The sequence below is a fragment of the Solanum lycopersicum genome, chromosome 9, assembly GCF_036512215.1.
Source record: "Solanum lycopersicum chromosome 9, SLM_r2.1".
Classification (NCBI taxonomy): Eukaryota; Viridiplantae; Streptophyta; class Magnoliopsida; order Solanales; family Solanaceae; genus Solanum; species Solanum lycopersicum.
The window spans coordinates 62889667-62909060 of NC_090808.1; the positions used below are offsets into that span (position 1 = coordinate 62889667).

Genomic DNA, 19394 nt, shown 5'->3' on the forward strand with positions numbered 1-19394 from the left:
TGTACTGTTTATTTTAAGTTTTTTCTTTTTCATTTTCATTTTGCCTGAGAATGATAAGCAATACACATCTCTGTTACTCGATGTTCAGTAAATTAATTAAATGCTTACAAGATTGGCTTTGCATGTACTTTCTCTAAGAAAAGGCATTATCTTAGTAGTAAGTTGGGAGACTGCATACCACCAAAGGACGTGACGTGGTGCAGTCTCAGGTTCGAGCTTACGGAACAATCGTTGATAGGGAGTGCTTTTTTCGAATGAAGTCGGTTCTATGCAGAGATAATATTATCAACACTTTTGTCATATCACAATTACAAGGAGGGGACACTCTGCAAAAATTTACAATAGACTAAATTGTATCACCAATTTAATAAAAAATGAAATTTCTCCATTTCACTAGGGACCCCTGTTAGCAGCTTCATGCTCCTGGGCTTCACAGGATGCCAACTCCCATTCTTCCTGTCAAACTTGTAGGCTTTTAATTGACTAAGTTGAGGCTTGTTTCCATGCTTCGAATTCTTCATATACAGTAATTGATTGATGAGATATATACTCGTTTTGAGTGATGATGATATGTTGAGTCTCCTAGGACGAAAACACCACAACAAAGCATCCACAAATGTTGGGCAATCCTCTCTTGACTCTATAATTACATCTAAAACGTCCACTTGTGGGATAGCAATTCTATAGTGTTGTTTCAAATACTCCGTATAAATCCCATCACAACTGTAAATATGAAGGGAAACTTGAGACCAGGAGATAGAATTTGATAGAAACTCTGAATTTAATAGAAATTCCATCAACCGATAAAACCACCCAACATTCAAAGAGTATTTGTTGAAGTTAAGAGTTAAGTTGTTGAAATTGCTTGATTCTTTTGCAAGTTCAAGCTGCGGAATATCACTTCCTTCATACACGAGTGATACCAAATTTGGAGCATCTAGTTCAATTTAAAGTATCTAGACTATTCTAATCTTTTTTACAAGTATCTCCCTTAAAAATTTAATACTCCAGACTATCTAGATTTTTCTTAAGTACAAATATCAAAGATATTTATTTTAGAAAGTTCTACAAAATATCTAAGATAGTTTTTGTATCTCCAAAAAAATAACTTTAATTTTTCACGGAGGAGATCCCCCTAGCTTTGCAGATATTCAAACACTGAAAAAGAACAAATCTCTGGAGGCTTTAGCTTTGAAACAACTGACATGGTTCGCATACATCAAAATGAATTAACTCAAAAGCTGATTCAACTCGTTTATTAACCCTTGGACTTAATGTGATGAGATGATGTTTCTCGGCATGATTCACGCTCCAAATAAGGAACATTTTGAAAATGGGGGCATAACTTCTTTAATAAAGCTAAAGAAGGGTGTCCCAATCGACAATGTGTTTCAAATGGAGACAAGACACTTGAGTAGACAACAAATCGAAACTCATATTCATCAAGGATATATAAACCATCAATTACCAATAACTTCATGCGTCGCAACAAACAACCAATGATTAGGAAATAACGAAACATAACAGTTAAGATCCCTAGTAAGTTTACTCACACAAATCAATTTGAACGCCAACTTCGGTAGATTTTATATAGAGGACAGGTAAAAGAGGAGGTTGCTTTGACGGTTCCAAATCCCACAATGTTACATGTTGATCCATGAGCTACGGTTACAGGAGAGGGAGCTTTGTGTCATTGGAAGGTAGAAAATATGTTATGATTACCTGTCGTGTGATCTGTAGCACTTGAATCAATCACCCAGTTGTTCGAAGATGAGATCATGCATGCTTTTCTCGAATCAACAAGGCAGTGAATTCTTGATACTGAGAGAACCCTACAAATTGATCTGCCGAAACCAAAATTGTCTTATCCTTATTATTTGTAGCCATATTTCCGCCTTTCTTATTGTTTGAGTTATATTTTCCAACTTAAATACCCAAAGTAGCAATACAGGAGAATCCAACAAACACAAACAACAAATACAATCCAATACCAACAAAATAATTATAGTCGAGGCTCAAACATCCAGAACAAAGCAAGATGAGAACAGAAATCACGAACAACATCCAGAAAACACTATTCATTCAATGTTTAACAGTATTCGACAATCACAGCAGTACCAAACAGAATATCAGATCTGAATTGCAGAACCTAAAGGAAAAAATGAACCTGGAAGTAACTTTGAAAAAAGTATGAACCTGGAAGGGAAAAGAGTTCTCCAAACAGTGTTTCAACACCAAACAAAACTCGGGGTACACCAGAAAGGATGATTTGTGGTGAGTAAATCGAATGGCATCATTTTTTTAGATTCTTCCTGTTTCCTTTTTTTGTCTTTATTTTTTCCCTCTCCTGAATGGAGCTGATAATATGTCTTCGAAATTCAAACAAAGTGAAAAAACAGGGGAAAACATTTAATGACCAATAACAAGGAGGGGACACTCTGTGCAACAATTTGCAATAGAATAAATTGTATCACCAGTTTAATAAAAAAAAAATTTCACCATTTTGTTAGGGTCCCCGGTTATCAGTTTCATGCTCACAGGATGCCAACTCCGATTCTTCCAATCAAATTTGTAGGCTTTTAATTGACTAAGTTGAGACTTGTTTCCATGACTAGAATTCTTCATAGACAGTAATTGATTGATGAGATACACAATCATTTTGAATGATGATGATATGTTGAACACCACAACAAAGCATCCACAAATGTTGGGAAATTGTCTCTTGACTCTATATAATTACATCTACAACGTCCACTTGTAGGATGGCAACTCTATAGTGTTGTTTCAAATACTCCATATTGATCTCACCACATGTGTAAATATGAAGTGAAACTTGAGACCATGAGGTAGAATTTGATAGAAATTCCGAATTTGACATGGATCATGCATCTGCAGGAATAAAGAATTAAGTTCTTGAATTTGCTTGATTCTTTTGAAAGTTTAATCTGTGGAAGATATTCTCCTCCATACTCGAGTGACACCAAATTTGGAGCATCTACTTCAATTTTCTGTGAATAAAAAATGTTCAAATTTTTAATCTTCAGGACCTTCAAGGATTCACTTCTGCCAATGTTAAGCCTTGTTGAAGCAAATTCACCAAATAACTTTAAAGATTTCAGATTCGGATATTCAACAATATTCAATTTTTCCAAAAAGAAACTAGAATAAGTCAAGTTTTCAAGAGTTGGTGCTTGGATTTTAACTAGTTGTTCCTTCTCTATCATAATTTTAAGTGACTTAATCTTTTGAAGATTCCGCACCTCACACTTTTTCCAGCCACAAAAATGGCGAATGATTAAATTCTCAATCAAGGGATAATTAGCGAGTAGACCCTGTAGCATGTTGTCGTCTAAAGTTACACTAGTTAGAGAAAGCTTTCTCAAAGAATGACAATTCCCCACATGACCACTAGGTAATGAAGAAAAATACACCAGATTACAATTCCTCAGCACCACTTCTCGTAAACATTTGCTGTCAACAGTTTAAAAATATTGAAGGATGAATGATATCCTAAATTTCTATAGGCGAGTTCTCTTACACCATTCTGAAGAGCAATGTCAAACCACTTATCAATCGAATCGAAAAGATAACCTGTAGTAGGTGTTACAATGTCCATGGAAAGTTCAAACTTGTCAATAGGAATTTTCTCATCTCTGTATCTCTTCATAAAATTTAATATTTATAAAATGACTATAAATTGATTTAAATATATTGATTTTTCTTAACATTCTATTCCATGGGTGTCTCAGAAAGACAATCTCCCCTCCCTATCACCCTTTATATTTGTCTTGCATTCGTCTTCATTTAACTTTATACTTCTTGTTGCTGAAAATGAACGTCAGAATTTGAGAGCACCATGTAGAGTTGAAGCTGTAGCCTACCAAATTTGAGATAACAGAACCGGAAGAACAAAATATGGCTTTGTTTATTCTGTTCAGCAAAAATATTTGTAATTCTAGGTTTACTGCTAGGTAAAACAACTCGTGCGAGATTGTTGTATAATAAGAAAATCATTGTTTCTCATTTTGATGTTGAAGCATGCTACAACATTTCCAAACCATATAACCGGAGAGAGCTATTACAAGATATTTTCAGCAAAGATACTGGCAAACTTGCTGATATGTTGCAGAAAAGCTTATTGGGAAAGAGATATTTCATCGTGTTGGATGATATATGTGTGATGGGATGACTAGTAGTGACAACTCGACTTGAGAAAGTGGGCGAGTATGTCAAGCACCACGCCAATCCTTATTTCTGTCCATTCCTCACACTAAAAGAGAGTGGGGAATTGCTGCAGAAAAAAGGTGTTTCAAAAGGAAGCTTGCCCGTCTAAAGTACACGATGTGAGTCTAGATGTTGCAAGAAGATGCAATCCGTAATCTTGAATTTGAGTCCCCATAGAGTGAGTCGTTTGTTTTCAGTTACATTGCAACTACTAATTCACCTAAAGTACTTAGCAGTTTCTGCAAATAAATTCTATTTTCATGTAGAAACCTTTATTGTGCTGTGTCCATTCAGGCGTCCAGTGTTGCCACCAATTTTTATGGAAAATGAAAACATTAGGGCGATGTTGAGATTAATTATGCTGTTTTTGATTTGAAAACCAACAGGAAATGGATCTTTTATGAATCCTTCAAATTGGAAAAATTTAACGATTTTAAGGCAAGTTGCGATTAAAATTGGCGGTGATGATTATGTCAACTAAATAAGAGGAAGTTAGTAAGGAAAATTTGTTTACGAAAGAGGACTCTTTTATTTTGGTTGATCTTGGGTTTAGTTATAAATGACTAAGGTCACCCCTACTTATATTTGTTTAGGAATGATTCTATCTAGAAACTAAGGATCTAGACTATTCTAGTCTTTTCTACAAATATCTCTTTTAAATATCTAATACTCCAGACTATCTAGATTTTTCTCAAGTATAAATATCAAAGATATTTCAACAAAGTTCTACAAAATAACTAAGATTTTTTATACCTCCAAAAAATCAACTTTAATTTTCTCAGAGGAGATCTCCCCTTAGCTTTGCAGATAGTCAAACACGGAAAAAGATTAAGTTGTGCAAGAACAAATCTCGTAGGCTTCAGCTTTGAAAATTAAGGAAGAAAGCGAAGCTGTTGGAGGACAAATCTAATCAACAATATCAACAATATAAATAGTCTTCTTTATTTTACCCTTTTTCTTTATTTGGCGACACAATATAAGACTAGAGCTAGTTGTGCAAAGGTAAAAGTTGAGGTAGACTTGACCTAAGAGAAATCAAAATTGCAGAAGAGGATGAAGTCACAGGGGAAGTTAATACTGGATGAATTACTATCAAGTATGACTATCTACCGAAATATTGCAATCATAGTAAGTTACAAGGACGTATAGAAGCTAAAATTCGGATACTACATCCAGAACTGGTACGACATTCAGAGGCAATTTTAGGTAGATCCAAGGACAAGGTGGACACTGCTGCCACACAAACTAGAATACTGAATAGTGATAAAGTTGTTGGAGATACACAAAAGAGCAGGAATGGATGCAGAGAAGAAGTAAATATGCAAAAGATTATGCATTTGCAACTAAGGGGACAAAAGAGAGAGGAGAAGACTTAGCATGAATACAACTAAGAAATAATAAGTTGCATACGGTATCAACACTTTAGTATAAAAAATATCATAGATATTTAGTAGAACTTTCTAGAGATATCATTAGTATTCAATTACAAGTGACTGTTTTACACGGTTTGGTAACCAAGATAAACCAGATGTTGCTGATTGCTAGCTGGAGTTTTGTGTCACATGATCCCAAGCATAGATTCACCATGCTGATCTTCACAGTTTTTGCAAAAAACAACTCAAATAAACATAGTTCCAAAAACTATACAACTGATTAAAAGTATTACAAATTGAATAAATTATGACTAAAATAATAAAGCAACGACATAACAAATGGGACATTAACTTCTGTTCAACCAGATACTACGTGCAAACATTCAAGGAAAGGAGAAGCTTGCTCAATCTTTTGTCACGACAAACCTTCAAGGTTCAACCTATCACTAAGCACGATAAAAAACTAGAGTTCCAAAATATATGTTCTTGCATATGGAAATGGAAATAATATTAGCATATCATAGTGAACGTTGAGAACAGGGAACACCCACACTTCATCATTTTGATATTTGCAATCAGTATGAGGCGTGAATCAGTTGTTTCTAACATCAGATTTCACTTCCTGAAAATCAATAATACACATCAGTTATAAAACCACTGTACTGATATGTCAAATGAAATGTAAAAGCAATGTTGATCTAGAAAACGGCACAAGCAAGGCTATCCCATGCACAGTCTACATTTAACATGCAGCAAAGATAACTTTGATTAGAGACTCTTTTCTTAGTCAATGCAAAAGACAAGCTCCATTTCACTACCAAACTACACGTAAGACACATGAGATTGTGCTTCCGTTCAACTTTTCAGCAATGAATATGAAACAATTACACAATTGATTTATCTAATGCTTAGAGAGCAGGAGCCTGCAAATTACAAGTCATTACTTACTCAATTGCATCCATGTGAGCTTCCGCACCCTTCATCTTGTTGTGTCCCTGATCGTTTTGTAAAATCGGAGAAACTAGGCTCTCAAGGTAAGTTGACTCCACAGAAACAAGATCAGATCGAAACGTAGTGAACTCGGGATGTGTGATTGATTCACCCTTCAGATTGTACAACACGAAAGTTTTTCCACACATCAACAAAACTTTACCTTTATTTGAAGCTAAATGGGGCGGATAAAACAAAAACATCAAAGAAGGATAAGGATGAGGATACTTAAAGGTAAACATCTTAGTCCAAGATTCTTTAACCCCATACTCCTTCCTAACCCATAGATCTAGGTCAGTTCCTTCATAATTGCCATTACATATCACAGAAAGATTATTTTCCAACACTCCCAACACAAAAATTCCATCTTCTTCACTATAGCAAGGCGCCTCTACCTTTTCCCATTTATCATCAGCCAAATCAAGAGAAATGATGTTCCGACCCTTACGCCAAAAAGGACCAGTACAATTAGAGTTATAAGCCCAATTAAGCTTCCCATTCACAAACTTACCACAGTTAAAGGATTTCACCCAATCCTGGGGAATACTGATGCTTCTCCAAGAATCATCCTTTAGACTATATATTTTGACGTAGTCTCCAAATAAAGGCAAAAAGCCGGGAGGGTAAATACATGCCACTACCTTATAGTCATCATGACACTCATCATATCCAAACCCATATATAAATCGTTCAGCATTCTTAAACTTAAATGTAAAATCAGGCAATTGTTTGTGCTTTCTAGTTGATGGATTCCATAGAAACAATTCATTTTCCGTATTAGAAAGACAAATCAGTCCATTGACCGAACCTACAACAAACCAAACATATGATGTCATGGAACAATCCAAGTCTGATGTATCTAGAACAAAGCTATTAAGTAAAGATGTAAAGGAACATTCTTTCAGATTGAAGTTGGGTTGACTACAACTCAACAAAATCTTATGGTTAGCAGATACATTAAGATGGGCCTTGATAAATTCAGGGGTAGAGGTGAAAGCAAGACAAGATTTTGAAACAGACCTAATTATCAAGACGGAACTCACTGGAAGCCTTAAGAGGATGTCAGTATTGAGTTCCGGTGGAAGGATTGAGAATGGCAACATTGACTTTGGGGGTTTGCTTTGTTGATATCCGGCTTCCGATTCCATTTGAGTTTATATGGAGTGTGTACTAATGTTAAAGTCTTGTTATATACATCTTTAGAGGACAATTAAAAGAAACCTATTTTGGATATTATTTCCATTTTTGCTATCGAAGCACCCTAATCGAATATTCAATTTTCTTTAGAGTATATATGTTATGTATGAAAAAATGACTTGCTACATTATGTTGGAATATTCATAGGCTAATATTGGAAGTATAATTAAACACCATAGTAAAGATTTTTCTGCTTAATTAATTAGTTATCGCTATTGTATAGCCAAATGTATTGATAAGATCTTTATCTTTATGCTTGATATTAGGTCATTAAAGAACTTTAAAATTGATTGATTCAAGAAAATTTGAACAAGGAAGTAGATATAACGAAAAAGTGGATGAGAAGCTACCTTGTGTAATACAATGGCTCTGCAAACACATAATTTACTCCCTGAAAATCTATATTGTTGAGTGGCCAATTCAACTCTATTGCTTACAGGTAAAAGTAGATAATAGATACTCTAACTGTTCCTTGTTAAATACGGACAAACATGCCTGTGGTCCTTCTCTTTATCGACAGTGTTATTGCTTGTCATTTGACGTATCAGTTAGGTGCTTTTGTGAAGTGAAATTTTTTACTTGATTCAGACTCCTAAAAAAATGTCACCACACAAGTGTCAGATCCGAGGTGCTTGATTCATCCTATGGTATTTGGAGAGTCCGAGCAATATTCTACCTTCCTTCAGTCAATACAGAATGAGCAAGTAAAGCAAATGCTAGCAATCTCTTAATGTTGTGAACACTTTACAGGTTATGAGGCACCAAATCTGAGGTATGCACTGCTTCTCGAGTTCAGCTTGAATTTGTCTAATACTACCTTCTAAAAATTACGTTGTCTATTCCACTTCACAGTTTGTTATTTTTTTCATATATTTCTGTACTAATGTCGGCTCTTAGATGCTTTCTTTGCCGTCAACAATATCATTTCTTGCTTTCACAGATATAACAATATCATATACAACTACAACTACAACAACATACCCAGTATAGTCCCACAAAGTAGGATCTGGAAGGCTAGAGTGCACCAAACCTTACCTCTAAGTACCTTAGAGGTAAAGAGGCTGATTTCCATAGACCTTTGGCTCAAGGAAAACCAGTCTAGAAAAAGGAGTAAAGGTCTAACAGAACTACAAGAAACATCACATTATAACAAAAACAACAAATAGTAACAAAATATGATAATAGTGGTAATACAAGGAACAACTAAGAGTAACAAAATATGATAATAGTGGTAATACAAGGAACAACAAAGAGTAACAAAACTCAAAGGACAGAATTCTTTACAGTAATTAAGCTGCAAGAAGTTTCTATTTTATCTTGGGCTGATTCCAAAACTTAACTGCTATTATATAGGAAGCTTGCCGACAAAGTTGCAGCTCCTGATTTTCTTTATGGGGATCCTTACAATCCTGAAAATACGGAGAAGCTGCAGTGCTATTGCACCCATCATTTGTCTCTGCTGAATGATGATTGTTTTTTACCAGAATCATTTGTGATCGGATTTAGCTATTACCCCTGGATTTTGTACAAGTGTGTTGCACATGGGACAAAACATTTGATGTCTCAATGGCACTAGAATACTGGTGACTTGTTCAGTCAAGTTAGGCTCTCACTGCGCGAGGCAGGGAGGTTCATCAGTTCGATGTTTAGTACTACGTCCAGATATTGCTGTTCTATCATGCAAAGTTTAGTTTCATTTTTATGTCTTACGTGGCACACTCCGTGACTCCACACAATTGATGCGTGTGGGAGATACTTGAAATCCATGTAAGCTATAAAGGTGTATAAATTATAAAAAAATAAGTTCAGGGGTAATAGGACCTTAGTTTAGTTAAGATGTGTCTTTGAGATTTCGGTCATAGTCTAGCGAGGTACTTGTGCATTTTCCCTTTACTTATTAAAGAAGATCTATAGTTCTTTCTTATGCATTTTGCCTGAGAATGATAAGCAATATGCATTTCTGGTACTGGATGTTCAGTATATTAATTAAAATGCTTACAAGATTGGCTATTGCATGCATTTTCTCTAGGAAAAGGCATTATTCTTGGTCCGTGGTGCAGTCTCAGATTCAAGCTTTACGAAAAATCCTTGGTAGGGAACGCATCCCTTAGCGAGAATTCATTGGGGCTTCTAATGTGGGTACCAGACATGGGAAACCAAAAAAATAAGTTTGGGATACTGCATCAAGGATAATCTAATACAGTATTTGAGTATATCAGAGATCGATAATTCACATAGCGGTGAAATTCCTTAAGCTAATATTATCAACCCTTTTGTCATACCTTCTCAAGTTAAATGTATTAAATGGTAAACTAATATCTTTAAATCCTGTTTTTCCAATGCAATCATTACAATGGAGTTTTTAGATTCATTGCGCAAAATCAGTAAGTGTTAATACTAAAGATTTAAGCATATAAATAATCAAGACTCATACAATCTTAACAGTTAAAAAACCATCAACTTCGAATTTCAAACAAAGTGAATAAACAGAGGAAAAGATTTAATGATCAATCACAAGGAGGGGGCACACTGTGCATTCAATTTGCAATAGAATAAATTGTATCACCAATTTAATAAAAAATAAAATTTTTCCATTTCGTTAGGGTCCCCTGTTAGCAGCTTCATGCTCCTGGGCTTCACAGGATGCCAACTCCCATTCTTCCTGTCAAACTTGTAGGCTTTTATCTGACTAAGTTGAGGCTTGTCTCCATGACTCGAATTCTTCATATACAGTAATTGATTGATGAGATATATAATCGTTTTGAGTGATGATGATATGTTGAGTCTCCTAGGACAAAAACACCACAAAAAAGCATCCACAAATGTTGGGAAATCCTCTCTTGACTCTATAATTACTTCTAAAAAGTCCACTTGTGGGATAACAACTCTATAGTATTGTTTCAAGTACTCCATATTAATCCCATCGCAACTGTAAATATGAAGGGAAACTTGAGACCAAGAGGTAGGATTTGATAGAAATTCCGAATTTAATAGGAATTCCATCAACAGATAAAACCAACCAACATTGAATGAGCTTTTGTTGAAATTAAGAATTAACTTGTTGAAATTGCTTGATCCTTTTGCAAGTTCAAGCTGCGGTATATCACTTCCTTCATACTCGAGTGATACCAAATTTGGAGCATCTACTTCAATTTTCTGACAACAACAAAGGAGCAAATTATTAATCTTCAGGTCCCTCAAAGATTCACTTCTGCCAATGTTAACCCTTGTTGAATAACAAGGGCCAAATAACTCTAAAGATTTCAGATTCGGATATTCACCAATATCCAATTTTCCCAAAACATAACTAGAATATGACAAGTGTTCAAGAGTTGGTGCTTCGATTTTAACAACTTGTTCACTCTTTACCGTAATGCTAAGTGACCTAATCTTTTGAAGATTCCGCACCTCACACTTTTTCCACCCACGACAATGGCGAATGATTAAATTCTCAACCAAGGGATAATTAGCGAGTAGACCCTGTAGCATGTTGTCGTCTAAAGTTACACTAGTTAGAGAAAGCTTTCTCAAAGAATGACAATTCCCCACATGACCACTAGGTAATGAACAAAAATACACCAGATTACAATTCCTCAGCACCACTTCTCGTAAACATTTTGCTGTCAACAATTTAAAAATATTGAAGGATGAATGATATCCTAAATTTCTATAGGCGAGTTCTCTTACACCATTCTGAAGAGCAACGTCAAGCCACTTATCAATCGAATCGAAAAGATAACCTGTAGTAGGTGTTACAATGTCCATGGAAAGCTCAAACTTGTCGATAGGAATCTTCTCATCCATGTATCTCTTCATAATTTTATCCACTATATCGGCGTCAATTTTACCTATCATCCTCTTTTCATCCGTACCCGAATAAACTACCAATAACAAATTGGGATGAGTCAACCAAGATCGTAGCCATGTTTTGGAGAGAATTGTCATCCGTGATGCCTCTACATAATTAAGATTCGACAATATTTTGTGAATAACAAGTTCAGGCAATATATCAGCAGCTGTAGGTTGATATTTACTATGCTTCTTCGTCTTCTTCTTATTATTGTACAACCATACCTTTAAAACCTGTTTTTTAACTCCAATTTTACTGCAGAAGTCGCTAATCAGCTTTTCATCTACGTTCTGCAACGTCCATCCAATTCTTTCCCCGAATTCAGACATTCTTTCATTAACACGATTGCCTAATTCTGCTCTCTTCATGGTTGTGTCTGGGAGTTTATAGATTTTAATTTTGGTAAAATTTATGTCACGCTAAAATAAAACCTTTAGTTTAACCTATTTAAAGACAAAATAAAACCTGTAGTTATAATCCTAATCAAATTCTAATTAAATATTTACGTGTAATCCTAATTAAATTCTGATAAATATTTATCTCTAATCCTAATTAAATTATGATAAGTATTTACCTGTAATTCTAATTAAATTCTGATAAATATTTATCTCTAATCCTAATTAAATTATGATACAATATTTATTTACATGTAGTATCCAAGTTGCCTTATACTACTAATTTCCTTGTTTAAAATTTTAATATTTATAAAACAACTGTAAATTGATTTTAAATATCTATGCATAGCTGAAAAAGGGTCGTAACATAAAGGTAATTATTAGTTTTGTTCTCGAACCCTTCTACTTAACTAAGTAAATTTAGATGAGGAAAGAATCAAAATAATTCATTCTTCTATTTTGGGTTAAGGCTCAAAGTATTACCCTTGTGCTTTTGTGCTTTTTCAATTGCACGATCTATTTTTCAACGTTTTTATAGTATGGGACAATTTTTTATTCGCAGTAGGAGTGTACAACGGTTAGTTCTGTTCAGTTTTACCAATAAGAAAATGCTTATAAAATTAATATATGACATCTCCAACAAGTTGATACAACAAAACAATAACGTAACTTACAAATGTTCATAAAATAGAAACAATAATAACTAACATGAAAAGAATTATCAAGTGTAACACAAAGAGAAATTTAGAGGAATATGATTCTTACTTTAGGTTTTGACGTTTTGTATAATGTGAAATTGTGAACTCAAAATCATGATTGTGAAGTGTGAATTGAAAGCTAAACGACAAAGACATTAACTAGCTAGTAAGGTATTGAGATAATATTTAATATTTATGCACGGAAAAAATAGTAAATCACTACGATCTTGATCGATGAATTATCGATTTATCCAATAATTCAATGTCAAAAAAACCAACACTGAACCGATAACCGAATATATTTTTCTCTATAAAACCATTAAAAACCCGTTAATCCAATAACAATAAATCAATAATACTTTTTTTTTCGCTTCGATTTATCGATTGATTCGATTTTTGTCCACCACTAATTACATAGGTTTCACAAAACATGTCAAATGACAAGCAATAACTCTGTAGATATAGAGAAGGACAACACTCTTAACACTCAATAGCAGTAGAAAAACATCAAAACAAGTTCAGAACAGAAACAGAAAGTTAGATATTAGCAGCAAAGGAAAAACTCGAAACTATATAACAACTATTACTATGTCTCGGTCCCAAACAAGATGGGATCCGCTACTTGAATAATTGTGTCCATTTCAGCTTCTGCAACCTTCATTCCTGCTGTATCCTTGGTTTGTTTTGTAAAACGGGAGAAACTAGGCTTTCAATGTAAATTTCCTTCACAATATCAGACACAAACTTATTAAACATTGGAGTAATTTGGTTCATCATTTGAGTAGCTATGACAGAGATAGACAACTTAGTTTACAATGGAGCTTCTTTGCTCAAGTTCTCGACATCTTCTAATTCCTGCAATATGCTAGCTTCAGAATAACAATTTAAATATGCTTGATCTCTAGAAATAGGGGTTATGCATTACGCATCACGTTCTCACCTAAAGGATGATCAGTCTAATAAATTGGTGATCAAAAACAACTCTAAGAAGGACCTAAGCTAAGATTTTAATTTCAAGTCCTTGGCGCTTCTTTGAAATTACACTGTTTAGAGGCATAACAGATTAACATCTGGTCAATAAGAGAAACAATTTCAAGGGCCATTTAGCATGAAGTTGAATGCAAAATTATTGTTACATGAAAATAGAACATAAGGGGAAAAGACTAACAAGACAACATAGTTTATAAAATAAGCATAATTCAACAACACTTGACAAGAAAGTAGTTGTTACTTCATTGTTTCGCAGCCTAAGCTTTTCATAACCATTTTTGTTGCATCCTCAGTCCCTACCGTAGAAAAAGGACAAACTAGGCTTTCAATGTAGATTTCCTCCTCGTCCCAATTATAGGAGTTAATAACCTTTGAAGATCTGAGCTGGTCACCCTTTAGATTGTATATCATGAATTTTGATCCTAACACAACCAAAATTTCACTTCCACTTGCCATGTATAAATGTATTGGTTCGAGATATCCATACACTGATAGATCCCGTAAAATATTGAGAGTAAACATCTTTATCCAAGATTCTTTAACCCCATACTCCTTCCTAAGCCAAACATCCACCATATCAGTTTCGACAAAACCACACCAGATCAAAAGATCACTTCCCAAGACTGCCAAGACTCCGAAGCTCAAAAGCAAACCTCTTCCTCCTTTCCAATAACAGGGTAGTTCCATCTCTCCCCATTTCCCGTCAGCCAAATCAATAGAAATGATGCTTCGTGTATTAGGATGAATGCTAGTAATCCAATAAATTTTCCCATTCACAAAGTTACCTGACTGCGTTAGTGGCACCATACTTGGACAATCATCAACCCATCTCCAAGAATCACGTTTTAGACTATATTTTTGTACCTCAATTTGAGGTGACAAGTTATCATTCCATAGAACGACTACCTTATAATCATCACGGAACTCATCATATCCAAAACTATACAGGCAATACCCCAAAGTAGTTTTAATTTTAGGAGTAGGCAACTTTTTGTACTTTCTGATGGATGGATTCCATAGAATCAATTCCTTCTCCGGACTAACAAGACAAATCAATCCATTGACAGAACCTACGGTATAAGCACAATCTGGAACTTGCCTGTGATAATACAAGTCCTTTGCCTCGATACATGAATTATTATATAAAGAGCTAACACTACAATCTCGAAAGCTGGGCACAATACGTTCAAACATCATAACCTTATTATGGCGGCGGGTGTATTCGTTGTTATTAGCATTTAATCTGAGATGAGTTTTGGCAAATTCAGGGCTAGAGATCAAAGCAAGCCATGATTTTGAAGCACACTTGAATTTCAAGAGGAATTTTACCGGAAGCCTCGAAAGGATTTCAGTAACAAGTTCTGCCGGCAGAACAGGAATTGAAATTGAATTTTCCATCCTTGTTGATGAAAATTGACAATTGATTTTACTTATTTGAATCTATTTGTACATAATATATACTAAAACCCTATTCGTAAAACTCCTTTTTGGTAGTGAATTCACATATAATTTTTAATTATTTTGATATAAAATTTAAATATTTAGAAATTAAATAAAATATAAAAATAGTGAACAATTCAAAATAAGGTGCAGCAGACAATATTTCATGATTCTTAGGCTTCTCTTCATCATATCATCATATTTAGAGCCGTCAATACGGGCTAACCCGTCGGGCCGGCCTGGCCTAATCCGGGATTTAATAAGGGTGGACTAAGATTTTTGGAGCTCATTTAAGAAAGGAAATTTTTTTCAAAATGTCAATATTTTAGCATTTAAGAGAACTCATTAGCAACAACTTCAATATTTAGTAAAAATGTCATTTTAGTTTGCTATGTATGTTTTTATTATTTATTTTTATTTAAAGAGTATAATTATTTAATAACAAAAAGGAGAAAATTAAGAGGGAATATTTCAAAAAAAGGTCGTCCTTAATTTTCTCATCAGTTATATTTTCAAATAAAATTTAAATTTTTTTTTCTCCAGAATTTTTATCTTTTTAAAATTATATTCATTTCACAATATATTCTTATATTTATTACAGTTTTTTATTAGTTTGTATTCATTCCAATAGGTATGCCGAATTTATCTATGTAGTCATTTAAGAAATATATTTGTATTTTTATATATTTTTTCCCTATATAGTTATTTTTTTCTTCAAAAATCCTATATGTATTCATTTCAATATGTATTTTATTTGTATTTCTATTTATTCTAGTTTTTATTTAGAATTTTGTATAATAATATATAAAATACAAAAAATTAGTATGATGAAAAAGTGAATGAAATATAAAATTGAAAAGAAATAATTGAATATTTGGTATACTCATTCTTAAATAAAATACATAACTAGTTGAAATACATTTAGAGTAAATACAAATTAGAAAAAAATATCAAATTCAGTTGACATACCTTTATTAGTTTGTATTCATTCCAATATGTATGTCAAATAAAATGTAGCTATTTAAGAAATACATTTGTATTCGTATATATTTTTCACTGTGTATTTATTTTTCTTTTCAAAATCTTGTTTCCTTTTCTAAGTCGTATTCATTCTAATATGTCTATTATTTGTATTTGTATTCGAATACAAATAAACTAATAGAAAGTTGTTCTTCTTATAAATAAAATACATAACTAGTTGACATACATTTGGATGAATACAAATTAGGGACAAATACAAGATTCATAAACCATACAACATGAAGTTTTTAATAAACACAAATATTGATAGTATACATAGTGATTTGAATACAAATTAAGAAAGCATACCAAATTCTAAAAAAGAACTATAAATACAAAACAAACTAATAGAAAATTGTTCGCGATCTTCGCCGTCTTTTTCAAGATCCTCACGAGTAGACAAATATTTTACATTTGCGTTTTGAATTTGAGGAAGGTTTGCACACCAATGAGTCTTGTAAATGTTCTTACCCTCTTTCTTCCCTCATTTTAGCAGCGGATCATACATTATACACTATTTGTTAAGTAATAAATAAATTAAAAGATGAAAAATCACCAGAAATTAGTTGATTAAGATGAATACCTCTAGTAAGCCTCTTGGATTCAGCCATTGGAGAGTAAATCATAACGGAAATTGAAAAATACAAACAACATTTTTTTAAGATTTAAACAAAAATAAAATTAGAAAAGAAATCTGAAAATAGGATAAAGATTAGAGATACCTTAATCAAAGGGATTCTTGTTGATTCAATTTTGGATTAAAAAAACAATCAAAATATATGGCAAAAAAATATTTGCAACTTGAATGTTGGAGGAAAATCAGAAAAGCAAATTGAAAATATAAATATGAGAGAGAATAATTTATTTTTTTTTTAAAAAAAAAGGATATATAGAATTAATTGAAAAAGAGAGATAAAATAGGAAGAAAATTGGAACACATAAATTTTTTAAAATAATGACATTTTTGACATTATTGCTAATATTTATAAAGTATGGATATTTTTACTAAATATGTTATTTATTTTGACTAGTTTACTAATTTTTCCTTTAAGAAAAAGGCTCTTTAGCCCGGCCTGAATAAACCTGCTCATTTGGGGGCTTGAGAAATATTGGTAGGGCCGGCTCGTGGGCCAACAAAAATTAATTTAAAAATATAATATAATATTAAAATTTAAAAATAAAGAGAGTCCAAAATCAAAATAATTAGGTTAATATTTCTATTTAGATATTTATACTTTTAGTTGAAAAAAAAACTTAATAAATATTAAGGAAAATGCACAAGTACCCCTAAATAATGACCAAAATTCTAGAGACACACCTTAACTAAACTAAGGTCCTATTATCCCTAAACTTTTTTTTTTTTGTAATTTTATACACCTTTTGTCTTATGTGGCACTCTATGTGACTCCACGCAATTGTGGCGCGTCAGAGATATTTAGATACCACGTAAGCTAAAAAGGTACACAAAATTATAAAAAAAATAAGTTCAGGGGTAATACGACCCTAGTAAGGTGTGTCTTTGGGATTTCGATCATAGTCTAGGGGGTAATTGTGCATTTTTCCTAAATATTATAAAGATTATTATATTTGTAAATTTGATTAACAAGTAGTGACAAGATCTCATTTGTTTCCATTAAGATTAGGACGTTTGAATTTGAATACACATTTAAATATTAAGATGTGCATTAAGATCTAGATGTGTAAATCTGAATATTAAAATATTGTCTCTTAATCTGAACTAAATTTTTGGGACAGTTTATTTTCAATATCTGAATGCACATGAAATTAAACGTTATATCGATAAAATATTATAAAAATCTTGTTAGTAAAATAGTTTTTTCATATAAAATAATATTTTGAACATTTTTACCGTAATAAGGTAATATGATTTTATCTTTTAAGAACTCAACATCAAGTTACATCATTAATATGACTATTTTTTGCACTCAAATACTTTTGAGAATCTAATATAATGCAATTTAAAATAGTTTATATAGAGTAGTAAATATATAGTTTAGGAAAATATTTTATTTTATTATAGAAATTTTTAATTGTTATCGATCAAATAACTAATACTTTCTTATTTTTTAAAATCGTCCTAAATATTATATAATGGGAGTGCTTATCAATTCAAATATATTGATAAAATTAGAAAGTAAAAGATGTATATTAAGTTAAATATGAATAAAGGAAATTATAATGACAAGCATGTAATTAATATTAATTAAATAAGAAAACAATTTTTATAGTTGTCGTGATTTAGTTGAATTAAGATAGGAGTCTTATTTTTTAGTCTGAATAATGTTAAGGGTGTGTTACAGATCTGATTCATTCAAATATATCCAGACCCATTAAGAGACTTATAAAAAAATAAAACAAACGAACTTAATGAATTGAATCTGAATAATTAAGATCCAGTTTTTAAAAACAAACACGCTTAATGAGGCAAAGCTGAATTATTAAGATTCAAACCCCATTAAGTGCAAACAAATGAGGCCTAACATAATGTAATATTGTTTTGTCGATATTTATGATAATATTTTTAAATTATAATTTATAATTTAATCTAATAATTATAAAAAAAAATTAGAATTTTTTAAAAAGTGGGCTGGCCCGACAAGCCTGTAGCCCACGTACTTGTCGACTGGACTGACCATTTTCTGACCCACACAAAAAATGGGCTAGCCTGGCCTGGACCGTAAAATGTCAAAGTCTGTATGAGTTAACCCGGATGGGGTGGGCTAGCCTATATTGACAGCTCTAATCATATCATATCATATCATCATATCATATATTATTATTATAAGTGGAAAAACTCCAAAGTGTAAAATTAGATTACCAATTTACCTCTGTACATTAATTGTTAATTAGATATTAAACTTTCATTACCTCTAAACTTGCTGAATATCACAAAAAAAACTGAAAAAATATTAAAAGTCAGTCACATTACATTATTTATCATAGTCAACCATTAGCATTATTTTAAGACCTTTCGAACTAAATCATTGTTTTAAGAAGTCCAAAAAAATAATATTAAATACATTATCCAATTAAATGTGAAATTTAAGACATTAAAGAAAATGAAAGATAAAAAGATGTGTATCTGTTTTTAAAACCCTCTTAATTAGTTTCTTAAAACTCTTGTCTCTTCATTTGCCTATATTGAATAAAGAGGATTTTTTCAAATTTATAAATACAAATATTGAATAATATGAAA

At 32.5% G+C, this 19394-nt stretch overlaps 2 protein-coding genes across 2 annotated transcripts; both read right to left on the bottom strand.

Annotated features, from left to right (window-relative positions):
* Positions 1-5013: 5013 nt before the first annotated feature.
* On the bottom strand, positions 5014-8037 carry LOC101265476 (F-box/kelch-repeat protein At3g23880-like). Its single transcript, XM_069289061.1, has one exon. It carries the CDS (start codon positions 7733-7735, stop codon positions 6542-6544), a length of 1194 nt encoding a protein of 397 aa, XP_069145162.1. The 5' UTR covers positions 7736-8037; the 3' UTR covers positions 5014-6541.
* Positions 8038-13954: 5917 nt separating this feature from the next.
* LOC101264858 (F-box/kelch-repeat protein At3g23880-like) lies at positions 13955-15115 on the bottom strand. Its single transcript, XM_004247506.5, has one exon. The coding sequence runs from the start codon at positions 15113-15115 to the stop codon at positions 13955-13957; it is 1161 nt and encodes a 386-aa protein (XP_004247554.1).
* Positions 15116-19394: the final 4279 nt, after the last annotated feature.